Source organism: Antechinus flavipes, chromosome 6 (genome assembly GCF_016432865.1).
Source record: "Antechinus flavipes isolate AdamAnt ecotype Samford, QLD, Australia chromosome 6, AdamAnt_v2, whole genome shotgun sequence".
In the NCBI taxonomy this organism is placed as follows: Eukaryota; Metazoa; Chordata; class Mammalia; order Dasyuromorphia; family Dasyuridae; genus Antechinus; species Antechinus flavipes.
Window position 1 is genome coordinate 53,751,733 of NC_067403.1, and position 23,364 is coordinate 53,775,096.

Genomic DNA, 23,364 nt, shown 5'->3' on the forward strand with positions numbered 1-23,364 from the left:
CAATGACTCAAAGGTCCTTCCCTCTTAAAACAACAATGCATAATGATGATTAAACTGACTTTGGGAATAGTGTAGTCATCTAAGTGAGGCAATTTACTTCTAGAAAACTCAAGTAATAGAATTAACTTCCCTTTGTTTCACAGATCTTATTATTAAACTTCTAAGGTCCTTATAATTTCATTTTTTTTAGATGACAATAAATATTTAATAGCTGCCCCCCAATCACTAAACTTATCCACAATGTAGTTGAAAGAGTAACTCAAAAACCCTTGGAAATATCAGTTTTTGCTACGAAAGAAGCACCCACAGCAGTCCTTCATCAAGGAGACAGTATGATAGAGTGGGTGAACCTCCCAGCACAACCAGAACAAAGCCTTATGCCTTACCCAGTGCTTATGGCTAGGATTCTATTAAAGGCCATTAAGCGAGCAGTACAATTATCTGGGACAAGACCTGACAAGATATACACCTTTTATACAAATGCACAAATTAATGTATGCTGTGAAACCATCCTAGAGTGGCAAATTTTATTGGCCATGGCTCCAAATTTTGCACATGGATCTCCATTAAAGATAACCAGACTACTGCATAATTGGCAATGGATTTTTGAGGAGAAGGTTTCTAAGGTTCCTCTTGAAGGACCAACTATTTTTACAGACGCAGCCAAACAAAATATTTGTGCTGTATACTCTCTTGATTTAACTGTAAAAAGAGTAGTCAGAACTCCTTTTCAGTCCACTCAGCAGAACGAATTATATGCGATCATGCTAGCTCTCACTTATTACCCAGGCGACATAAATATAATATCTGATTCAGCCTATTCAGTAGGTGTGGTACAAAGAATTGCCACAGCCCAAATAAAATTTGCAGCTTCTAATATATATCAGCTCTTCAAGGAACTTCAAGAGCAAGTGAGAAAGCATCCAGGAAAGATTTATATCCTGCATGTCCACTCACATAGTGGACTTCCAGGTCCTATTTTTGATGGAAATTCCAAGGCAGATAGCCTTTTAACTATGTTGGCCAGTACGCCTTTATTTCAGGAAGCCCAGGAATCCCATTCTAAATACCATCAGGCTGCTCGAGCTTTGCGTTTACAGTTTGGGATTACAAAAGAAGAAGCTAGGAGCATAGTGAAAAGCTGTACAGCTTGCCTTCCCTTCCACGCTCCTACACTGCCTCCAGGGAAGAACCCTCGTGGTTTGAGACCCAATGAAATCTGGCAAATGGATGTGACTCATTATAAATCTTTTGGTCGTCTGTCTTTTATCCACGTTGTGGTAGACACCTTTTCAGGATTCACTTTTGCCATACCAGCAGCAAAAGAGACAGCCCGAGTGGTCACTGAATTCCTCATTCAAGTATTCGCAATTATGGGTGTGCCACAAGAAATAAAAACAGATAATGGACCGGCATATAACTCCAAACATTTTGCACACTTTTGTGCACAGTATAAGATTTTACACACTACTGGCATACCCTTTAATCCTCAAGGTCAAGCAATAGTAGAAAGAAGAAACAGAGACATTAAGACACTCCTCCAAAAACAAAAGAAAGGGGGAGTCACGGGTAACCCTAGAGAACTTCTAAATTTAGTTCTCTATACCATTAATTTTTTAATCTTTGATAAAGATGCACTGGCTCCAGCAGACAGGTTTTATAACCCACCAGAAGAACAGTATCCAGTGTGAGCAGTTCCACTATCTTTAGATAATCGCCAGGTGATGTGGAGAGATCCAGAAAGTGGTGAATGGAAGGGACCAGATAGGCTAACTGCTTGGGGGAGAGGATTTGCTTGCATCTCTACAGGTAGAGAAGGAATCAGATGGGTGCCAACGAGCCGCATTCGCCTTGTCCATCGCAGAGAGATGGAGCAGACCCTTGAAACAAAGGAGAAGACCCAAGAAATATCGGGTGGTTCTGTTGCTGATTGTGCTCACCATTGAAAGAGCATAGCTGACAAGGAGACTGTTAAAAAGACTTTTAAAATCTTCAGGGATCATTGGATTTCCTAACACAAGATGAAACTGTTTTAGTTCTTGAAAAACCAGCGAGAATCATTGGATTCCTTAAGATGAAAAATTGTGGATGAGACTTTTGCAGTACTTCAGGACTTACAGGAACTATTGGATTCCTGGCACATGAACTAATGGACAATGGATTCCTTATGGCCTATTTCTAGGACTTATGGACATGTGTAAATTTTCAGGTTGATTCATGTTGTTACATTACTACTAGCCTGTGTTATATTGCTATGTGCTTATGTAAATTATGTATAATGCCTCCCATATTGATGGATTTATGTATACCATGTATATCTGTTACAAAGTTCTGGCCCATATTGATGGATTTATGTGTACCCCTTTAGAAATCCACTAATCTGATTAGATTTCCTATTTCCTTTGGTGTTTTCATCTAACAAAAGAAAGGGGGAGATGTTGGAATCCTTACTAACTGCTAACTAATTAGAGTTGATCTAATCTTACAAGAAGATGTTTTGGCCAGAACCTGAAACAAGGTACTAAGTAGAACTAATTAATACAAGGCTTGTGTTCACACCTTTACTCATTGGAGTTACAAGTATGCCAGCTTCACAAAGTAAACTTTCTAACTTCAAGGGAGTCCACATCTCCCTTAAATCTCTTTGGGCCAGAGAGCACTATGGGAGAAAACCCATAATCCCATTCTCTCAGAAGAGTCAGATAAAAGGCCAGCGATGAGGGATCTAAGACAGAATACATTTTTTCCACTTGGCTGGCTGGTGGCAGAGAAGAGCTTTCAGAGGATAAAGCTACGAGTGAGAGTTCAGTGAACAACTAGATTCATCTTCATCTCAGACCACTGTAGTTGGTGGCTGGGCTCCCCAGAAGGAGACAAGAGAGACATTCCATCTCTATGTTGGTTGGAGGCTGAAGAAAGCAGAGGCAGAGGCTGAAGGACAGAACCTTTGGATTTGGAGATATTCGGAGGGCTCTAAGCCTCTAAGCCCTGTGTTTTGAGAAGAACAAGAACTCCAACATTTGAACTCATAATAAGATAGCCTCTTTGGTCCCTTCAGTTCTAATCTTATGATCTTACCTAGAATTTTAGGAAATTACAGCAGGGTACAGTATGGTCAAAGGCAAAGAGATAGGAGGTAGAGAATAAACTTGGAGGGAAAATAGTCCAGCTATCTAGAATGCTGAGTGAGAAAAAAGGTCAATATGAGATAAAGCTGAAAAGGAAGAGCAATGTAAAATTACTGAAGTCTTTTAAAGTCAGATCAAAGAGACTGAACTTTCAATGACAACAGATAGCCCCTTTAGAATTCTGAACACAAGTGACATGACCAAATCTATACATAAGAAAAAACACTATTGCAGCAAAATGAAAGATTGGTGAGATAACTGATTGGAAGTGGAATATTTGTTAGAAGGTTATTGTTGTAACCCAGTCAAGAGGTATAAAGGAATTATATTAGGGTAGTGGCAATCTGAATCTGAATCTGAAAGGTATTATTAAAACATAAGAGACAGGAATCAGTAAGTAGAAGGGAGAGGAAAAAATTAAAGATAATGGAGTTTACTAACATGAGATACCAAGTAAATGGTAAAGCCATAGAAAAACATAGTGAAGTCAGAAGGAAGAGAAGATAACACAATATTAAGTTCAGTTTAGGAATCTGAGGTGCCACTGAAACATCTTAGGTAATGATGTCATGAAAGAAGTTGGAGATGCAAATCTAAAAAGTTTGGACTTACAAGAATAAAACTTATCAGCTAGATTGGTCTGACAATAATATATAGTATGCATTGAGAGGTCATGTTGGAGACATAAATAAATTGAGATAGTAGACAGACTGCAAGATGCTCTCAGAAAAAAAAATTCTAGAAAGTCCTCTATGAACAAAGTGAAATAAAGTTTATACAAAGTAATAGTAATATTCTGACAGCATCTTGCTCAAAATTTCCCAGACAACAATACAATTACATCGCAAACACATACCACAGTTTTTTCAGCCATTTCTCAATTGATGTGCAGTCCCTCAATTTTTAATTTTTTTTGTGTGCTGAAAAAAGAACTACTCTGAATATTTTTTGCACATATAGGTCATTTTCTTTTTTTTCTGTTGTTTTTTTTTTTTTTTCCTGAATCTCTTTTGGTGGTGGTGTCAGATCAAAAGATATGCATGATTTTGTAGCTCTGTGGACACGAACCATATCTTTTGATGATTTATCAATTGGGGGAATGGCTTTTTTATTATTAATTATTTCCTTCTATGTTTGAGAAATGAGACCTCACCAAAGAAACCTGCTTTGAAAATTTTTTTACAATTACTATTGCTAGACAATTTCTCTTTTAAACAACCAACATGTGTTAAACAATTATTCTAAGGCAGCCACTATGCTAAAAGGTAGGAGGTAAGGATATAAGCATAAAAATGAAATAATTTCTGCCCTTAAGGAATTGACATTCTATAAGGGCAATATCATGTACACATATATGTATATAAAAGGTGGAGGCACCAGCAATTGAGCGGGAATAGTTTTGTGTAGGAAGTGGTATTATTGAGTTTTGAAGGAAACTAAGGCTTCCTCAAGGTGAAAATAAGAAGGGAATATATTACATATAATCTGTGCTAAGGCATAGACAAAGATCAGAGATGTCATATTGTAATGGGCTGAGGCTTGAGTTGATGCACTGAGGTCCCAAGCACATGAGGCTAAATAGTAATTGGACCATACTCTATTAATATATAAGCTTGGAGAAAGAATGGCCCCCGCCCACTCTTTGTGCAAGTCCTGATGTGTTGTATAGGAAATGACGATTTTGGTGGGTGGAGGCAGGGGAGTGGAAAGGGAAGGGGAAGGAGAGACTGCTTGCATTGCCATTGTGACGGCTTTTCAGCTCAGATCCCCCTCTGCTACCTGGCTTCCTGTTGCAGCTGCCCATATTGCTATCGCAATCTTTCTTGCCCATATTGCTATTGCAATCCTTATTCACCTCTTCACTTCAATAAAGATTGAAGATTTTTCCCTTAACTTGAATTCCTGACTCCGGCTGATTTTAAATACACGGTCATTACATCATATGTCAAGAATAATCTATGAGAGATATTGTAGAAGGGAATTAACACCCTAACTAGAAATTCAACAATTGTACTTCTCTTTCCAAATTTCAAGGGTCTATAATTTCATCAGTGTGAATATTTTTTCTATTTATGAAAATTATGAATTCATAATATCCTAAATTATTAATGCACAAAATCCAACAATAAATATTTAAATATATTCATGTATTTTATATACATCATATTTAGCTAAAACATCTTTTCTTGCACATTATTAATATGAATTGGTAATAGAAATTTCCTAATTTGCCTATTCCATACTTAACAATTTATCACACATCTATGTAATGAAACTATTCATTTAATGAATGTATTAATTTAATTATCTAATGAATTTATTCATGTAATCTAATGAATTTAATCATGTATTCATGTAAAACACATATTTAGAGAATTCTGGAAGAATATTTACAAACCAGAAAACACAGATATGTCTCTCCAATCACCTTCAGTAAAAATCATGTAATGTCTAAATCTGGTCTTATTCAACCAATAAATATTCTTTATCCAAAAAAAGTTTGGCTTTTTTTCTGAAAAATATGAATATATATTACTACACACATACACACTCTCTCTCTCTCTCTCTCTCTCTCTCTCTCTCTCTCTTCTCTCAGATGATTCTCAAATCTACTTATCCAGCCCTAACCTCTCTGCTGACCTTCCCATTATCTTTTAGATATCTCAAACTGAATGTTGACTAGATAAAATATCTTAAATTCAACATGTCCAGAGCTGAACTCATTTTTCCTTCTAAACCTGTCTACTTTCCAAATGTCCCTGTTTCTGTTAAGGGTACTACTCTATTTCTCATTGCCCATGATTACAATCTGGAATATTATTCTATACTCCTCATTATCTCTCACTTCTCTGAGTTTGGCAAACTATTGCCAAAGTTTCAAGATTTCACCTTTGCCACATCACTCAAATACATTCCGTTTTTCTTCTTAACCAATTTCACTATGATGCAAGTCCTCATCTTGGTATGCTTGGATTATTCCAAAGAACTGCTGGTTGGTCTGCCTGCCCTAAGTTTTTCCCCACATCAGTTCATCTTCTACTCAGTCAAAAAAGTGATTTTTTTACACTGCACGGAGGTGAAACCATATCATCTCCATATGTAGTAACTCTAGCAGCAAATGTAAAATTCTCTATTTGGAGGTAAAAGCTCTTCAGAACCTAGCTACCATCCCTGAAATTGTGCAGTCTTCTTATATCTTGTAACCCCTACTTGTATTCTTTGATCCAGTGACACTGAGTCCCCTTCTTATTCTTCCCAATTCCTCTTGATTCTAGTACTTTCCCTCTGTTAAATTTTTTTTTATTTATCCTGTATATGTTTTTTCTATTTTCATGTTTCCCCCCTTTATTATGTAAGCTCCTTAAGAACAAAGACCATCTGCCTTTCTTTGTATCCTCAGGACTTAGCAAATTGCCTGGCAGATCATGGTGCTTAATAAATGCTTTCCAACTGATAGACTAGATAAAGAGAGAGAGGTTCAGACCTAGGATTTCATGGTAGGAGGAATTCCTAGTGTAGAAATTCACTCTTCTTCCCCATTGGAGACTGGCAATTTATTATAACTTATTCCATAGTAAAGAAATAACAGATTTAGAACTAGAACATCAGGATTCAAATCCCAGCTTTGCAAGCTAAAAAGAGTTTTGAAATGAACGATTTTATTGGATATTTAATATTGATTTCAAGTTGTAAAAATACTATAATCCTAAGACTAGGAGGATGAAGAATGTACTCAATTTCTAGTTCAGTCTATCCATATATTTTAGTTTTTTTTAAATGCAGACCTATGATATTAAGTATGAGTAAACATTTTCCATAGATGCAGATATGCAACCTATCTGTAGATTACAGTCTTAAAGAAATACCTGTACTAGAAAGTACTCATGATCATACAATCGATCAATTACATATTTGTTATGCAATAAAAATAAATCAACAAGAACTTATTAAACATTATAAGCCAGAAATTGATGCTGGACACTGGAACAGAACAACTAAAATAAAACAGTTCTTGCTTTAAAAAATGTCCATCAAGGGACATTACACTGGTAATTAAATATGAGATATATATGTGTGTGTGTGTGTGTGTGTACACACACATATATGTATACACATGCACGCGCGCACACACACACATACATACACAATATGGTAATGAACAGGGAAGGAGAGGAAATGAAGAACAGAGCAATCCAGAAAATCATCTTAAAGGAAATGGCACTTGACTCCAGCTCCATAGAAATGAAGGGTTCTCAGAGGTAATCACTCAGGGAGAGCAACAAAGGCACCATGGGGAGAGAGGATGTTGGAACGACAATGAAACCAGTTAGGAGGGAATATAAAGTGGGTATGAGGTTTGAGACAGCTTGCGAAAGGCTTTAAATTCCAAACATAAGCATTTACACTTAATCCTAAAGACTACAAGAGGCCACGGAAGCTTCTTGCACAGGTCAGTGACATGGTCAGACCATTACTTGAGGAACATCAATTTGGTGGCTATGTGCTGGGAGACCAATTAAGACATATATGTGTGTGTACACACACATACACACACACACGCACACACACACACACACACACACACACATATATCTCATATTTAATTACCAGTGTAATGTCCCTTGATGGACATTTTTTAAAGCAAGAACTGTTTTATTTTAGTTGTTCTGTTCCAGTGTCCAGCATCAATTTCTGGCTTATCTGCTAGTGCAGATAAAATGTAATGAGGGCCTGAACTAGAGTGGCTATGGTTTGAGTGGAAGGAAGAGTATGGATAAAACACAGCTAGACTATGTTGGAAGCAAGGCTTGCTGCTAAGTATTCATGATTCTAAAATTGATTCTCTCCATATTATCTCTTAATCTTTCTGTTTTTTAAAATTTTTGCAGAGGTGATACTAAGCCATATATAATGACTCAGAAAACTACATATTTGCATTACTTATGTCTATTATATTTTTCTTTTGTTATAAACATTTCCCAATTACATTTTAATTTGGTTTGATCTATATTCAGGAGTGTTGCCAGCTACAATATGCTTCTTACCTCTGCTATAGGAAATTCCTTAAACTTATCATTTAGAAAAAAGGTGCTGACCTGTATTGATGGAGGGAATCTTCAGTTGGGATTTTCTATACTAATGAAATCACAGGTTTGTTCTTCAATAAAATAGATGAACCAATACATTAAGGATACAATACAGTTAAGATCTTTTTAACATATGAAACTAGAAATGAATAACTGTGATACCATTCACTTAATTATCTTAATTTATTATTATAACTTAATTATTAACTTAACTTAATTAAGTTAATTAACTTAATTTATCTTAACTTAAATTATCACTCCTATGTTGAAAATTGTTCCATTAGAAATTTTTTTCTTAGTTATACATGCTATTGTTTTCCTCTGGCTTATTTTAATACTGTTTTACTCTCTTCTAAGAAGAATATCAATAAAAAATGTAAAGTGATTTTTAGTAAATTATACTATAATTGTACTATAACATAGCAAATATAAGGCACATTCACAAGAAGACTATTAAATTGAAAAGGACATTTGTCTACATGTGCTTATAGGAAAATCTATAGAAAGCAGAGCCAAAGTATTGGCATATGTCTGGAAAGATGTATATAGCATTATATTTAACCAGGCAAACTGACTTTTAGTAAATGAAGAAATGATAACCAGTCATTTCTTCTAATACTTATATGAAATTTTGAAGGAATTATTGAGTTTATTATAACTATAAATATAATACAAAAAAGAACTGGCTTACTTCTGATGTCATAATTATATTTTGGAATATTGATTTGTTCACTGAATATCAGCAAAAAGAACAAGTAATTCTGAGCTGAGCAAGAAGGAAGAAAGGAAAAGAGAGAACTACTTTGGATGTCACAATTCTACTACTCAACAATGACATTAAAAATAAAATTCTAATAAACAACTTCAAAGAAGGTAAAGAGGGGAGACAAAGAAGAATAAAAAGGATTGAAGGAGGTAAAAAGAAAGGAAGGGGAATAATAAAAAGGAAGGTAGAATTGTAAGTCAGCAAAGAAGTACAGTACTAAGAATAATTATTTCAGGAGAAAATTTAAGCAATTTAGTTGCATCAAACTTAGGGTGATTTCACAGGGCTGTCATGTAGCACAAATTAAATAATATATGTAAAAAATTCTGTAAAACCTGAAATAGTATGTAAATTCCAGTCTTTTTAATACCGTAGATCAACAAATATCTGAAAAACTTCAAAAAATGTAAGCACTTTGAAGGTAGAAATTTTTCACATTTGGTCTAAGTATCCCAAGTATCTACCATAGTACCGATCATATGGCAAAAATGTTTACTGAATAAATGAATATCATAGAAAAAGGAATAGACTGTTTTGAAATATTTTCTCAGGGAGGCTCAATGAGTACTAAAAGAGTATTTTCATGAGAATAAATATTTAATTTGATTATTCAAGAACTGGCTTCAGAAATATAGAAATTTCTGGCATTCAATTTTTGAGCCATCCTACTGAAAATGAAAAACAATGAAAATGTGATTCATTTTCAGACTGTTAACAAATTTCTTTTCCAGATTGGTTCCCTTGACTAAGTATTAACAAAAGATATTTTCTCTACAAAGAAGTCACTGACAGAATAGCTCTATACACACCAAAATATAAATTGAGCACACTTTGTGGTACCAAACCTGAAAACAAAGTAGATATCCATTGACTAGGAAATGCCTAAAAAAATTAATGGCACATGAATATTAATCTATCGTAAGAAATAATAAACATTTTGAATACAGAGAAACATGGAAAGACTTATTCAGGAGCTAATGTGAAATGAAGTAAACAATCCAGGAAAATACGCTACATGGATATAGTATTACAACAAAGATTACTAAAATGGAAAGAACCACCATCACATAAACAACTGATATTAAATATTATCAGATAAAGTACAAGTTTGGCTCCAAAGAAGAGAGATGAAAAGATAATTCTTTTGATGAAAGAGAGGGAAAGGAAGGGCATATTGTGGGTGTGGGATACTACACAAGCTTTTTCAATATGTTAATTGGTTCTTCTGATTTTTTTCCCTCACTTTTTCCTCTCTTTTGGGGGTTTCCTCTCAATGGGTCTTGTTTTGTTTATTATAAGAGATGACTCTCTGAGAAAAAAAGAAAGGGACAGATGTAGTATAAAATGCAGGGAATCTAAAACAAAAGATATTAATAAGAATCCATTTTAACAACAATTTTTTTTCCCTGTGGCAATTATTTGGTATCCTTCTACATTCAATTGAGATTTTTACTTACCATTTCTATGTTCTCATTAGCTACATGAAGTTGTTGTGTCAGTTGCTTAAAGTTAGTCAGCTGATTCTAAAATAGAAATGTAAAATCACAGTAAATGTCTGATTACTGACCAAGACAAGTTTGAAATTCAAATGAAAGCAAAAGCAATGCAAAACAAGCAAACACCATATTAAAGGCTCAGACTTTCTCCCCTTCAATTTTCACATTAAATACTATTAACATACTATAGCAGATGGATAGAAGCTGAAAAGAAAGACTAAAGGAGCAATGTAAATAAAAACTCATGTATTTATTTAAATTTTATGAACCATATATAGCAACCTAGCCTTTGTAGAAATTTATTTTCATATAGCTGTTTGAAATATATTTAGTCTGAAAATGGGGAAAATTTATTTTCAATAATAATCAAAAATTCAATTATGAATAACAATTGTTTTATGAATGACTTTGAATGTTATTTCTGACTATTATATACACCCAAATTAACTATAAATGACATATAAAGATATTATTTGCATCCAGAAAAAAGAACTGATAAATAGATGTATAAGATAATTTTACATATATAATATTTATTTATGGTTCATGGTAGCCATCTCTAGGATGAGATGGGGAAGTAGAGAAAGAAAATAAATAAATTTACATAGTAATTTTGTTGTACATTTTAAAGGATCAGCAATTGTACATAGTAGATTTGCAGTTTCATGTACAATCATCTTTTTTATTATACTATGTTATGGAAATACTTCTTTTGTTTCATAAATATACATTAGTGTAATAAAAAAGGAAGAAAAATTGCAGCAACTTTCTTTGATAAAGGCCTCATCTCTTAAATACATAGAAAAGTTGTAGAAGCAGGAACTCTGGAGAAGTATACTTGAAACAAGGTTTTAACTCAGTGGAATTGATGAGATAATGGCACACAGTACTTAATATGTTGATGTAATGGTTCTCTAAGTTCACACATAATCAGTATGCTGTAATGATGTAATTACAATAAGGTATATAAGGGCTAAAAGAAGGACTGGAAGATGGACATTCTATCTTTGACCAGCGTCGTGGTGGCTCTCCTGCCTCCTGCACAAAGATCAAGACTGGGCCAGAATAAAGAATCTAGACTCTATTCTTTACCATTCTCATGGTGTCTATCCTGCTGAGACCAAGGCCCTTCTGAAGCATCTCCAGAAAGCTAGCCCCAACATTACAAAAACTGAGTTGAATTTATAAGAGTAGAAGTCATTTCCCAATTGATAAATAATCAAAGGTTATGAATAGGTAATTTTCAGATGAAAAATCAAAACTATTTGTAGTCATATAAATAGTATTGATTTATATTATTTGCTCATTTCATTTTGCAGAACCAAGATAATATTGTAAACAGTAACTGTACAACGATCAACTGTCAATTACTTGGCTATTCTCAGCAATATAGTAACCTAAAACAATTCAAAAAGATCTTATGATGAAAAATGCTACGTGCTTCCACAGAAAGAACTAATAGAATATAAAGACAGATAAAAGCATACTGTGTATTTTTTTTTAATTGCCTTTTCTTTTATTTTTTTGTCTGGGTTTTCTTTTACAACATGACTGATGTGGAATTGTTTTATATGACTGCATACAAAGAATCTGTCACTCAAGCCTATAAAACATAAAAATTAAAAGCTTTTTTTTCTCCATGTATTGGAAAAAAACCCAAAACAATACAAGAAAATAAGATAAACATAAAAAAATATATATCCTGCCCAAGAATCTCTTATAGAAACTATTAAAATCATTATGGTTATTATATCTAAGCAGTTAAAGAAATTTAAAAACTTTATGCCTAGATTAAAAAAAAATGGTTTTCAGGGTAATTAATGCTTGAATGTTTCACAAGTTAATTTTTTTTTCCCATTTGGTTCTATCTTAGTATTTGTTAACAATGAGGATGAAAACATCAGAAATATTTCTTTTAGATTTGTAAATGACAGTGCTGAAGAGAGAGAGATGCTTTGATGCTAGATAACAGTTCAGAATTAAAAAAATTTTGAGAAGCTATAATAGTTTATGAAACTAAGATTAAATGTAATAATGACAATGATTAATGATGATCAATAGCATTTACATGTACTTTAAAGTTTACAAGATACTTTCAAATAACTCATTATATCCTCACAACAATCTGGGAGGTAGGTGCTGTTATTTTCCCCATCTTACAGAAACGGAAACTAAAGTAGGCAAGATGAAATGATTTGCCCAGAGTCACAACAGAGCAAGATGTCTGAGGCAGGAAATGAACTAAGTTGGTTTTGTTTTTTTTTTTTTTTCTCCCCTAACTATAGGTCTACCATCTTTAGTATAAATATACCTAACATTTAAAAATCCATCTAGAAAGATAGCAGGGGAAAAGTATTTTCACCATAAGGAATAAAAGAAACAAGAAGTATGAATCTGTTAACTATACAAAATGGGAAGAACTAATTATCTGGAGATACCTTTTTCCAGGATTAAATAGTAATGAAGGGTAACACTAGTAAAAATGCTTCACTTCCAAACATTAGGTTTCTAGAGGAGGAAGTGGTGGAAAATGAAACTTTAGGTAAATGTCTGATAGGTCTGAACTCATATGCAATACCAGTTTTATAGCAACATTCTAATGTAGGAAGTAAAAGGAGGAAATAAAGAACAAAGAAAAGATATTCCATAAAAAAGAATATTTACAAACACATTCACTGAAAAATTTTGTGGGTAAGTTGAAACCTGAGTTATGCTTTGAAGCAATCTATAAAGTATGAGGGGAAAAAATGTAAGGAATGTTCACCAGTGCAAAGAACAGGAGCAGAAAATGGAATATCATGTAAAGGAATAGCAAGTAGGAAAGGTTGACTAGAACAGTGATCCTGAGGAAGAAATTTAAATAAGAACAATAAGGTAGTGGGAGCCAGATAATAGAGTGCTTTAAATACCAGACATTTAATAATTTGTATTTTATTCTAAGGGCAATAGGGAACTGCTAAAGATGGAGCTATGTTTTAGTAATATCAATGTGGAGCACTATAAAGAAGATAGATTTGAGAAGAAAGAAACTAGATGTAAGAAAATTAATCAGAAGGTTACAACAGGGTAAGTAAGACATGGTGAAGACCAGAAACTAGGGGCTATGTGAACGAAAAGAAAGTTAACAGATGTGAGAGACACTATAAAAGCACAATTGAGAAAATAAGGCAATCTACATAAGTAAAAAAGGGAAGACCTTGAGGAAAGGATGGTGCTAATATTATTACCTTGGGTTCTTAGAAGCAGGGAGATAACTTTAACATGAATAGAAGAGTTTGGGCATTAAAACTGAATATGCAATCACACTCTGATAGCATAAGAAAGAATAAAAAATGATAATTACCTTTTGTCGTTGTCTTTCAACTATATAAATTTGGGTATCATTCATATGATCTTGATAGGCTTTCTGTAGTCTCTCCAACTCCTGTGAAACTGTCTGCCAGAGTTCTGTAACCTGATTTTTTTCCTATAAAAAAATTATTTTAATTGTATTAGCTGATCATAGGATAGTATAGGTGAAGCCTTCTGCATGACAGAATTTTCTTTAAAATAAGAATAAATTGAACTTTTAAGTATCTTAGTTGTAAAAGGTTTCATTGGATAAAACACTGATTTACTGGACAACTGAATTATGAAATATATTGAACTAAGATTTTCATAGCTGAAATTATTAATTTTCAGTGCAACCAGGCATAGATTTGGGCCAGAAACACTCCTTTTCAAATATATAAAAACCTCAGACTACCTTAGTTAAAAAAGGACTTTAAGAGGAGTTTCAGCTTAATCTTTTCAAATCTCAGTTTATAAGTTGAGACTTTGACATCCAAATTCTAGCTTCAAGAGAATGCTAAAATAACACTCTGTGTTTTATTATACCACAAGACATAAAAATGAGATAAAAATGAGATTCACATGGGATGTTGCACTTGAGGACAGAGGTTTACTCGATAATCCAGTGACTCCCTCAAATAACTGTCCAAGGAAATTCAAATATTAACACTGACTTTAAAATGAGCAAAAAAATAAGGAGAAATGTAAATTTCTATTATGTAAGACCAAAAATTAAAAAATGGCAAATTATGGAAAAGATAATTCTGTAAAAAAAAAAAAAAAAAAGTGAACAGCGCCACTTTATTTGCAATTATAACACATAATATGTATAATGTTGGAAAAAATAGGAGGATGAAGGAGAGAGAGAGAGAGACAAAAGATAAAAGAAAGGAAAGAAGGAAGGAAGGAAGGAAAGAAAGAAGGAAGGAAGGAAAAGACAGAGGAAAGGAGGGAAAGAGGGAAGAAAAAATGGGAGAGGAGGAGAGCCATAATTTCTGGCAAATTTTCAGTCAAATACAATTCTTTAATTTGTAGGGACAAAGAATAAATGATAGTTTTAAAGTTAAAAAAAAAAGTCCAACTTGGCAGAAATTACAATATGGTACATATTTAAAAAATTTTTCTTAGGAAGATTTCCAAATACCCCATATTATCTGTAAATTCCTATTCTATTAGCCAAAATAACAAGATTCAGGTACAGCATGTATGGTGTAAAAAAGTGTATTAAATAAGTGTAGCTTTTTAACCACTGAATATAATGGGAGAAAAGTCACACAATAGTCAGTGTTTGCTATTCAGTTTAAGTTGTCTATCCTTTCTTTATATTCATATTATCTGAGAAAGATCCTTCTCTATAGGACCTTTTTTTCTCTTTTTTGTTAATGTGGATTACTTACTTCAAAACAAATTTCAAACCCAAATTATAAGAATGTAGGTTTTTAATCTTATCATAATAATACTACACAACTCATTATGCCCATAGTTAGTGGTCTAGAAACCTTGAATATTCTAAGGTTTTATAATGGAATTCAGGCAATCTGAATCATAAAAATCCAAAGTATTTGTATTTTTCCTTCTGCACAAGTCTACCAAAAAGAAATGCTACTTACTTAGTACATTTGCTTTAAGAATCAAATTATATAATTTCTTAAATTAAAATTAAATTTAAAATTTAAAAAGTTAAAATTTTTATATATTAAATATTCATCTTTCTAAGTGTTTATCCTAGTAGGATTTGTCATTTTAAAAAAAATGAAAATACTGACTACAAACTATGTTTGTTTAAAAAATTCAAAGATATGGAAATAAAAGTATGAACACGTTAAAGTTTTAAATTTTATCACTGTACATTTTGAAATTTCAGTTTCCCGAGAATAATTGTAAAGACTGTTTTGAAGACTGTTTTGCTGTTGTTTTCATTCACAAAATAAATTATTTTTATACTCTTGATATAACTTAAGAAATGGAATATTTACTGTTACTTACTTTATTAGCTAGTTGTAACTGCTCTTGTAGGTTCTTGACCATTTCTTCATCTGCATAAAGATCAGTGCTCATGAAAGTACTAGAGGGAAGGGCCTCTATTTGCTTTTCAACAGCTTCTTTTAGTTCACGATGCAACCTTAAAATAATAATATGGTAATAATCTACCTTATGTTTAATAATAACGAGATATTTAAAAATCCCTAAAATGCTTAAATCATTTTAAGTGAATATTTTAAAATTACCGTATATATATGTATATGAAACCAGTAATTAAATAAAACATAATTCTTCATGCAAAATCAATTTTAATATACACATTCAACTAGAAACTGACGATCAGAGCTTAATCTTCATTAAAAACTATGATATTATAATGAAAAGACAAGTCCTTAATTTAAATTTAAATAAATTTAAAGGGATTATTTGTAAAATTCTCTAAGCAACTTTTATTTCAATTTCAATAATTATTTTTATATTTTTCATATTTTTTATATTTAGATGAAAATTTCCCTTTCAAAAATTTAAGTAAGTAAAATAAACTATTAATTGAAATAATGAAAAGCATGAACATATACTGTCTTATGTGGTTATGAAAACGTGATTATCAATTAAGTTTTATTTTGTATTTCTAATTGAGTGTGGCACAAAAGTTTGCAATTTCAATCAGATTAGTGACTGCTTTTCAAAATTTATCTTCTGATTTACTTTTCTTAGAAGCATGAGCACATTTAACACAGGTAAAACTCAAAGAATAACAACTTTTCAATATTTAACACATAAGAAAAAATGATTTTCATTTTCATAAATGATCAATTATTATGCTAACAGAAAAAAAAACCCAAAGAACAAATAATATAATAATAAATTATATTTTACTTTGGAACATATATATTTATTTTTGTACTTATATTTGAATTCACTTCAAACTAAGTAATGAAACCTATGAAGACCTAACTCAGGTGGCCAGTATATCATTAATAGATCCCTTTCCATCTCCTTTCCTCTGTCTGATAGGTCTGCCCTCTCTCAAACATTAAGCACCTCCAGAAGCAAGGAGATATCTAAATGTGTAGGATGATAGCTGCTGTCTTTACATTATAATAAAACAGTGGAAACTGGATGTCAAAACTAAATTAAAACCCTATAATTAGCAGTCTGGGAAATGATTGTTAACATACACTGGTTGTCACACAGTATTTGAGATAAAGTCTATAGATGAGAATATTTCATGTTTTTTATACATTTATAAAGACTCTCCACAGGTCTCTTGAGCTATAAATAATTTAGGGTGGCTATTGGCTTATCTCTTTTAAATCTACTGTCAAAAAAAATTCAATATTTTATACAGAAATCTTTTGATTTCCTGACATTAAATGGTAATATCAGAAATAAATAGGTTTTAAATTCAATTATATTATTACTGTTACATATTATTGATATATATTATCATATTCAAGCCATGAAAGAAGATTCAATTATATAGGAGTATTGCACCAATAATAAATGGTAAGTTTTTAAAGTTTTAGTGTTTAGTTTTTAATTTTTCCATTTCTTTGCTTGCTGTCATGTTTCTACTTCTTACTATAGGTACCACTCCATTTCCCAATTTTTAATTAATCACAGCAAAAACTGATATGATTTTTAAATTACATTATCAAGTTTGTCAGGATACTAAATTCAAAAAATTAAATTTCCACATGAGGGACTAAGGAATTTCTTTAATAAGATTTTAGTGTGTAGATTCTGGGAAATTAGATGTTCAGAAAATTTTTTTCTTATTTTTTGGGCTCTCAGATATGTTTTCAAAAGGGGGGAAATGGCTGATATGAGTTTCAGAAAACTGAGATGTTGCTATGACATTTTTATTTCACATTATACATATATTAATAAAGACATACTACTTCAATGAATCACTATGTTAATTATATATTTTTGTGGTTTTTTTGTATCATCTTGAAATTGAATCTTAAAATACTTTTATTTAATCTGTGAAAGATTTTCTACCCTTGGCTGAAGTTTAAATGTATGTTTTATAAGCAACAAAATCTTCCATAAAAATGAGACATCCATTGTGTGGCAGAAGTCATCCTAACTCTAAGGCTAGGTTTCGAATCACTATATCACATTTCACCATTATAAGTATTTTTATTATTACTATCAGTTTATTAGTAAATTGAATCTGAGAAGTTAATAAGTAACTAAGTACCAAAGACAAGATTTCTTTCCAAAAGTAGGAAGGAAAAGATTGCACAGTTTTGTCTTCCTTTTTTCTTCTTCTATTGTACAAGTCATCCCTACCTTAAGAATTGTTAGGATTCTTACAAGGTGCTAAGTCAGTGGAATTGATAGAGATAATAATTATCTAATTTAGCAAGGTTCAGTATGATTGATCTGATCTTACAAGGAGATGTTATGGGCCAGAACTTGAAATAAGGTACTAAGTGGAACTGAGGAGAATGATTCTCTAATTGACATGTACTTAGTACTTACTATAATTCCACAAGATTCACACCTTTAAGAGACCATGTATAAGGAGGACCTCTCAGGGCCAAAAAGGACAAGCCCACTCTCAGAAGAGGAGACAGATACATTCCATTTTCCACTTTTGTGCTGGCTGGAGGCTGAAGTACAAACCTTTGGATTCAGAGACATTTGGAGGGAGCTAGAGACATAAGCTGGCAGAGGCAAATGACTAGCGGCAAGATCCGGAAGGCCTCCAGAAAACTAGCCACGCCCCAAGTGAAGGAGTTAAGATTTTGACGTAGACAATAAAGGATTTGGACTTTAACCCCTGGCTGTATTTGAGGTGATTATTACACTGAGCTGAAACTAAGGCTGCTCCCAGAAGCCCCCCCAAGAAACCTGCTCCCAGAAAACATTATATTTTAGAAAATAGAGTATTACAAAGAATAACTAATAAAAAAAAGAGCAAGCACTGCTTTCTTATCACTACCTACAGGAAAAAGACCTATCGCCACTAAAGCCCAGTTCCTTCTCTCTTTAGTACTGTTAAATCTCCCCTTTTCTGTTACCCTCTCTGGTCCCACTAAATTGTATCATTATGATATCTCCATAGAAATTGCTCAGACACTCCATCTATTCTTTACATCCCAAACACTTTTTTACTTAGAAAGGGATTCAAAAGGAATAATGACTATTATTATTATTATTTCCTCTAAAACTATCAGTCTATTATGTTTCTAAGGTTCAATTTAGGAATTTAAAACATCATTTACAACACTCATTGTTTATATAGTAAGACAAATTCTAAACTCCAAACAATTTACTTAAATACTATTCTTGCACATAGCTCATTTATAAGCTGGTAATAAAATTAGGGCACCTATTTTATTATTTAGATTGGGTCTGTCAATGTCCCTCAGCCTAGAAATACACTGGCTACTCACTGAACTAGCCCCATTGCTGATCAGTCCTGAATTCTAAACTTCTTCATTTCCAACTTGGGCCAAATTCCTGTTCCTTAGGCAGCATGGTGGCCTTGCTCCTGAGGATTCCTCGATTAATTGACTTAGTGAGGATATCTGATCATTTTTAGCTCTACTGCAATTTCAAATTTCAAAACTCAAGCAATACACCATTTTCAGGTTCATTAATATCAAGAACTGCATCCATTTCTTCCATTAACACTTGACAATATAAAATTCAAAGTGTTGTTAATTATTGAACTTGAAAAGAACATACATTTAACTGGATTAAATGCTCAGTAGTTTTATTCCTTAATTGTCTAGACTTCTCTTGTAAATCTGAACAATATCCAGTTAGGTTGTCTGTGAATAAAATACCATATTACACAAGATGGAGTAATGATGTTCATAAAGTACAAAAGACTATGATGTAAGAATTAACTTACCTTTCATTTTCTTTAGTGATGTTTTCAAGTTGTAGTCTCATCTCATAAACTTGTATCTGAGAAAAAATGTGACCATGATAATTAACATTCTATGATTATAGTATCATTGAGTTATCATCATATAAGAACAAACAGATGCCATAATGACAACTGATATAAGAGCAATAATTTATTATTTCTAATTATCATTATTAAAGGTGAACAATTTATGCAATACATGTAATAAAGTTGAATGTGTTTTTGCATGCACAGACATAAAAGATAAACTCAGCTACTAACATTTTAAACATATTTCATAAATGAAGAAAAGACAGCCTTCTATTTCAGTCTAGAAAAAAAGAGTTCAGAAACAATTTCAGGCTGGCCATATGCTAACCCCTGTACTAACTAACATATGGGCATCTAGGTGGTGTAGCACATATAGTGCTGGATTTGAATCAGGAAGATTATCTTCCTGAGTTCAAATCCGGCCTCAGAAACTTTTTAGTTGTGTGTCCCTGGAACAAATCATTTAACCCTATTTGTCTCAGTTTCCCCACATACAAAATGAGCTGGAGAAAGAAATGGCAAACCAGTTCCATATCTTTACCAAGAAAACTGCAAATAAAGTCACAAAGAGTTGATCCAATTGAAACAAATGAACAACAATTAAAAAAAAAAACTATATTAACTCAGCTTCCCTAAATATCCCCTCTAGCCCAACAGAGATAGCCTGGTTTTAAGTCATAACTTTTACACAAAAGCTATGGATCAAAGCAAATCCCCAGGCCCATCCTATTTCAACTTCATATTCTCGCGATAAAGGTAAAATGGTACAAAATAGATATAAAAATCCAACATGGATACAAACTTTAGAGTGAACATACAATTCCATCCAATAATTTTTATTGTGACATTCAGTGAATAGAATTAATTAACTTGTACATTTAAAATAACTGTTTTTTTGTTGTCAAAATGTTTCCTTTCTGAAAAATATGCATCATTTTCAACATGTATATTATACAGATAAATAAAACACAAATTTAAAAATCATGTGTATCTCATAATAGTAGAAATGATCCCTCAGTCTTTATAACATGGATTTCATTTTTCTCTTAGTAACATTTGTATCCAGGGCATAGCTAAATAAGGCATTTATTTATCTCCCTTTCAAGACACATTAATTTATGGAAGTAGGTCAGTGAGATATTATAAGGGTTAATTCTACTAAGCACTGAGAATTCCTTGGGTAGTTATTCTTTGAAGTAGTTCTTGTTATCTTTTTGACTATTTTGAGAAATAATATAAAGTAGTTCTTGTTATCTTTTTGACTATTTTGAGGAATAATATGAAACATTCTTATCATTGCATACCCTCCAAAAAGTGTGGCAGTAGCAGCAAGCCCATAAGATACAATCAAATTTAGTGAGCTAGAAAATGCTAAAGAAGAAATGTTAAATATTTAGCAAAAGTTGATTATTTTATTGAACTCAATATTTTTTCAAAAATTTAATATCTATCTATATCTTATACCTAGAATTTCCATGCATTGCAAATCTTGATAATCTATATATTACAGCACTGGAGAAATCTACTTTTACAGACTAATACTACCATCATCTTTAGAAAGTCTGGTCTCTGTGGAGGAGAAAGAAATTTGTGACCAAAGATGAACTAGAGACCATTACTGATCACAAAATAGAAAATTTCGATTACATCAAATTAAAAAGCCTTTGTACAAATAAAACTAATGCAAACAAGATTAGAAGGGAAGCAACAAACTGGGAAAACATTTTCACAGTTAAAGGTCCTGATAAAGGCCTCATTTCCAAAATATATAGAGAACTGACTCAAATTTATAAGAAATCAAGCCATTCTCCAATTGATAAATGGTCAAAGGATATGAACAGACAATTTTCAGAGGATGAAATTGAAACTATTACCACTCATATGAAAGAGTGTTCCAAATCATTATTGATCAGAGAAATGCAAATTAAGACAACTCTGAGATACCACTACACACCTGTCAGATTGGCTAAGATGACAGGAAAAAATAATGATGAATGTTGGAGGGGATGCGGGAAAACTGGGACACTGATGCATTGTTGGTGGAGTTGTGAACGAATCCAACCATTCTGGAGAGCAATCTGGAATTATGCCCAAAAAATTATCAAATTGTGCATACCCTTTGATCCAGCAGTGTTTCTATTGGGCTTATATCCCAAAGAAATACTAAAGAAGGGAAAGGGACCTGTATGTGCCAAAATGTTTGTAGCAGCCCTGTTTGTAGTGGCTAGAAACTGGAAAATGAATGGATGCCCATCAATTGGAGAATGGCTGGGTAAATTATGGTATATGAATGTTATGGAATATTATTGTTCTGTAAGAAATGACCAGCAGGATGAATACAGAGAGGACTGGCGAGACTTACATGAACTGATGCTAAGTGAAATGAGCAGAACCAGGAGATCATTATACACTTCGACAACGATATTGTATGAGGACATATTTTGATGGAAGGGGATTTCTTTGACAAAGAGATCTGAGTTTCAATTGATAAATGACGGACAAAAGCAGCTACACCCAAAGAAAGAACACTGGGAAACGAATGTGAACTATCTGCATTTTTGTTTTTCTTCCCGGGTTATTTATACCTTCTGAATCCAATTCTCCCTATGCAACAAGAGAACTGTTCGGTTCTGCAAACATATATTGTATCTAGGATATACTGCAACATATCCAACATATAAAGGACTGCTTGCCATCTAGGGGAGGGGGTGGAGGGAGGGAGGGAAAAAAATTGGAACAGAAACGAGTGTCAATATAAAGTAATTATTAAATAAAAATTAAAAAAAAAAAAAAAAAAAAAAGTCTGGTCTCACCTCTCACCAAAATAAAAATGTTAAATCCTTTGTTTGAAAATATCTTAAAAAATAATAACTGTCAATTCTTAGAAAAAAAATAACAGAAGCTACTATAGTTTCAAAACAGCCTAGACTGGCCAGTGGAAGTAGAAAGAAAACTAACAAAAGATTTTATAAACTTAAGATGAAATGTTGAGAGCATAAGGGATGCTAGTGAATTACATATATTCAAATATTGCTAAATAATTATTAAATGTCTTTTTGGGGGTATACTTGAAACCCAATAGTCATTTATAACATTTAATGGGAAACATATCCTAGGTCCCAAAAACAGACTTATAAATTGATATTATAACTTACTGAGTAAACATTTAATTATCTAAGCCCCTTTTTTTAATTTCCAAAAAATAAGCTTTGCAACTGAAATTTGAATCATTTACACTTTTCAAATATTAAGCCATTTATATTTAATTAAGAAAGTATCTACTTACAGCACAGAGAATTTGAGAAGTTTCCAGTTATCTAAAAAGCCAGTTGATACCTTCAAGAAACTTAAATGGTACTGATTCATCTAGCTAATTCATCTAGTTCATCTAGCTAATTATAATCTTCCTCCATGATGATTAGATTCCTTTTAACCCTCAAAACACAAACAATGTCTCCCTTTCATTGCTTAAAGCAAGAAAAAACTAAGTGGGATACCTTACTTGTTGCTCATGTAAACCTAATCATACTTATCACTCTCCCCACAAGAAACTGAATCATCTTTTAAGTGGTTCTAACATTTTGTTCTTTTTTATTTATACTGAAGTTGTTTACATATATACATATATATATATATATATACTTTATATTTA

The 23,364-nt window shown here is 32.5% G+C and overlaps 1 protein-coding gene across 4 annotated transcripts in view; it reads right to left on the reverse strand.

Moving 5' to 3' along the window:
* The window catches only part of SCLT1 (sodium channel and clathrin linker 1), a 186,011-nt gene that overhangs the window by 124,189 nt on the left and 38,458 nt on the right, over window positions 1-23,364 (reverse strand). For all 4 annotated transcript variants that reach the window (XR_007948243.1, XM_051965365.1, XM_051965367.1 and 1 more), the window contains exons 5-8: window positions 19,665-19,720; window positions 15,794-15,929; window positions 13,821-13,943; window positions 10,439-10,504 (exon numbers count right to left, since the gene is read on the reverse strand). Coding sequence is in view for 3 of the 4 variants with exons in the window: in XM_051965365.1 (XP_051821325.1) it covers window positions 10,439-10,504; window positions 13,821-13,943; window positions 15,794-15,929; window positions 19,665-19,720 (381 nt within the window). In the remaining variant the exon portion in view is untranslated. The remainder of the gene's footprint in view (window positions 1-10,438; window positions 10,505-13,820; window positions 13,944-15,793; window positions 15,930-19,664; window positions 19,721-23,364) is intronic.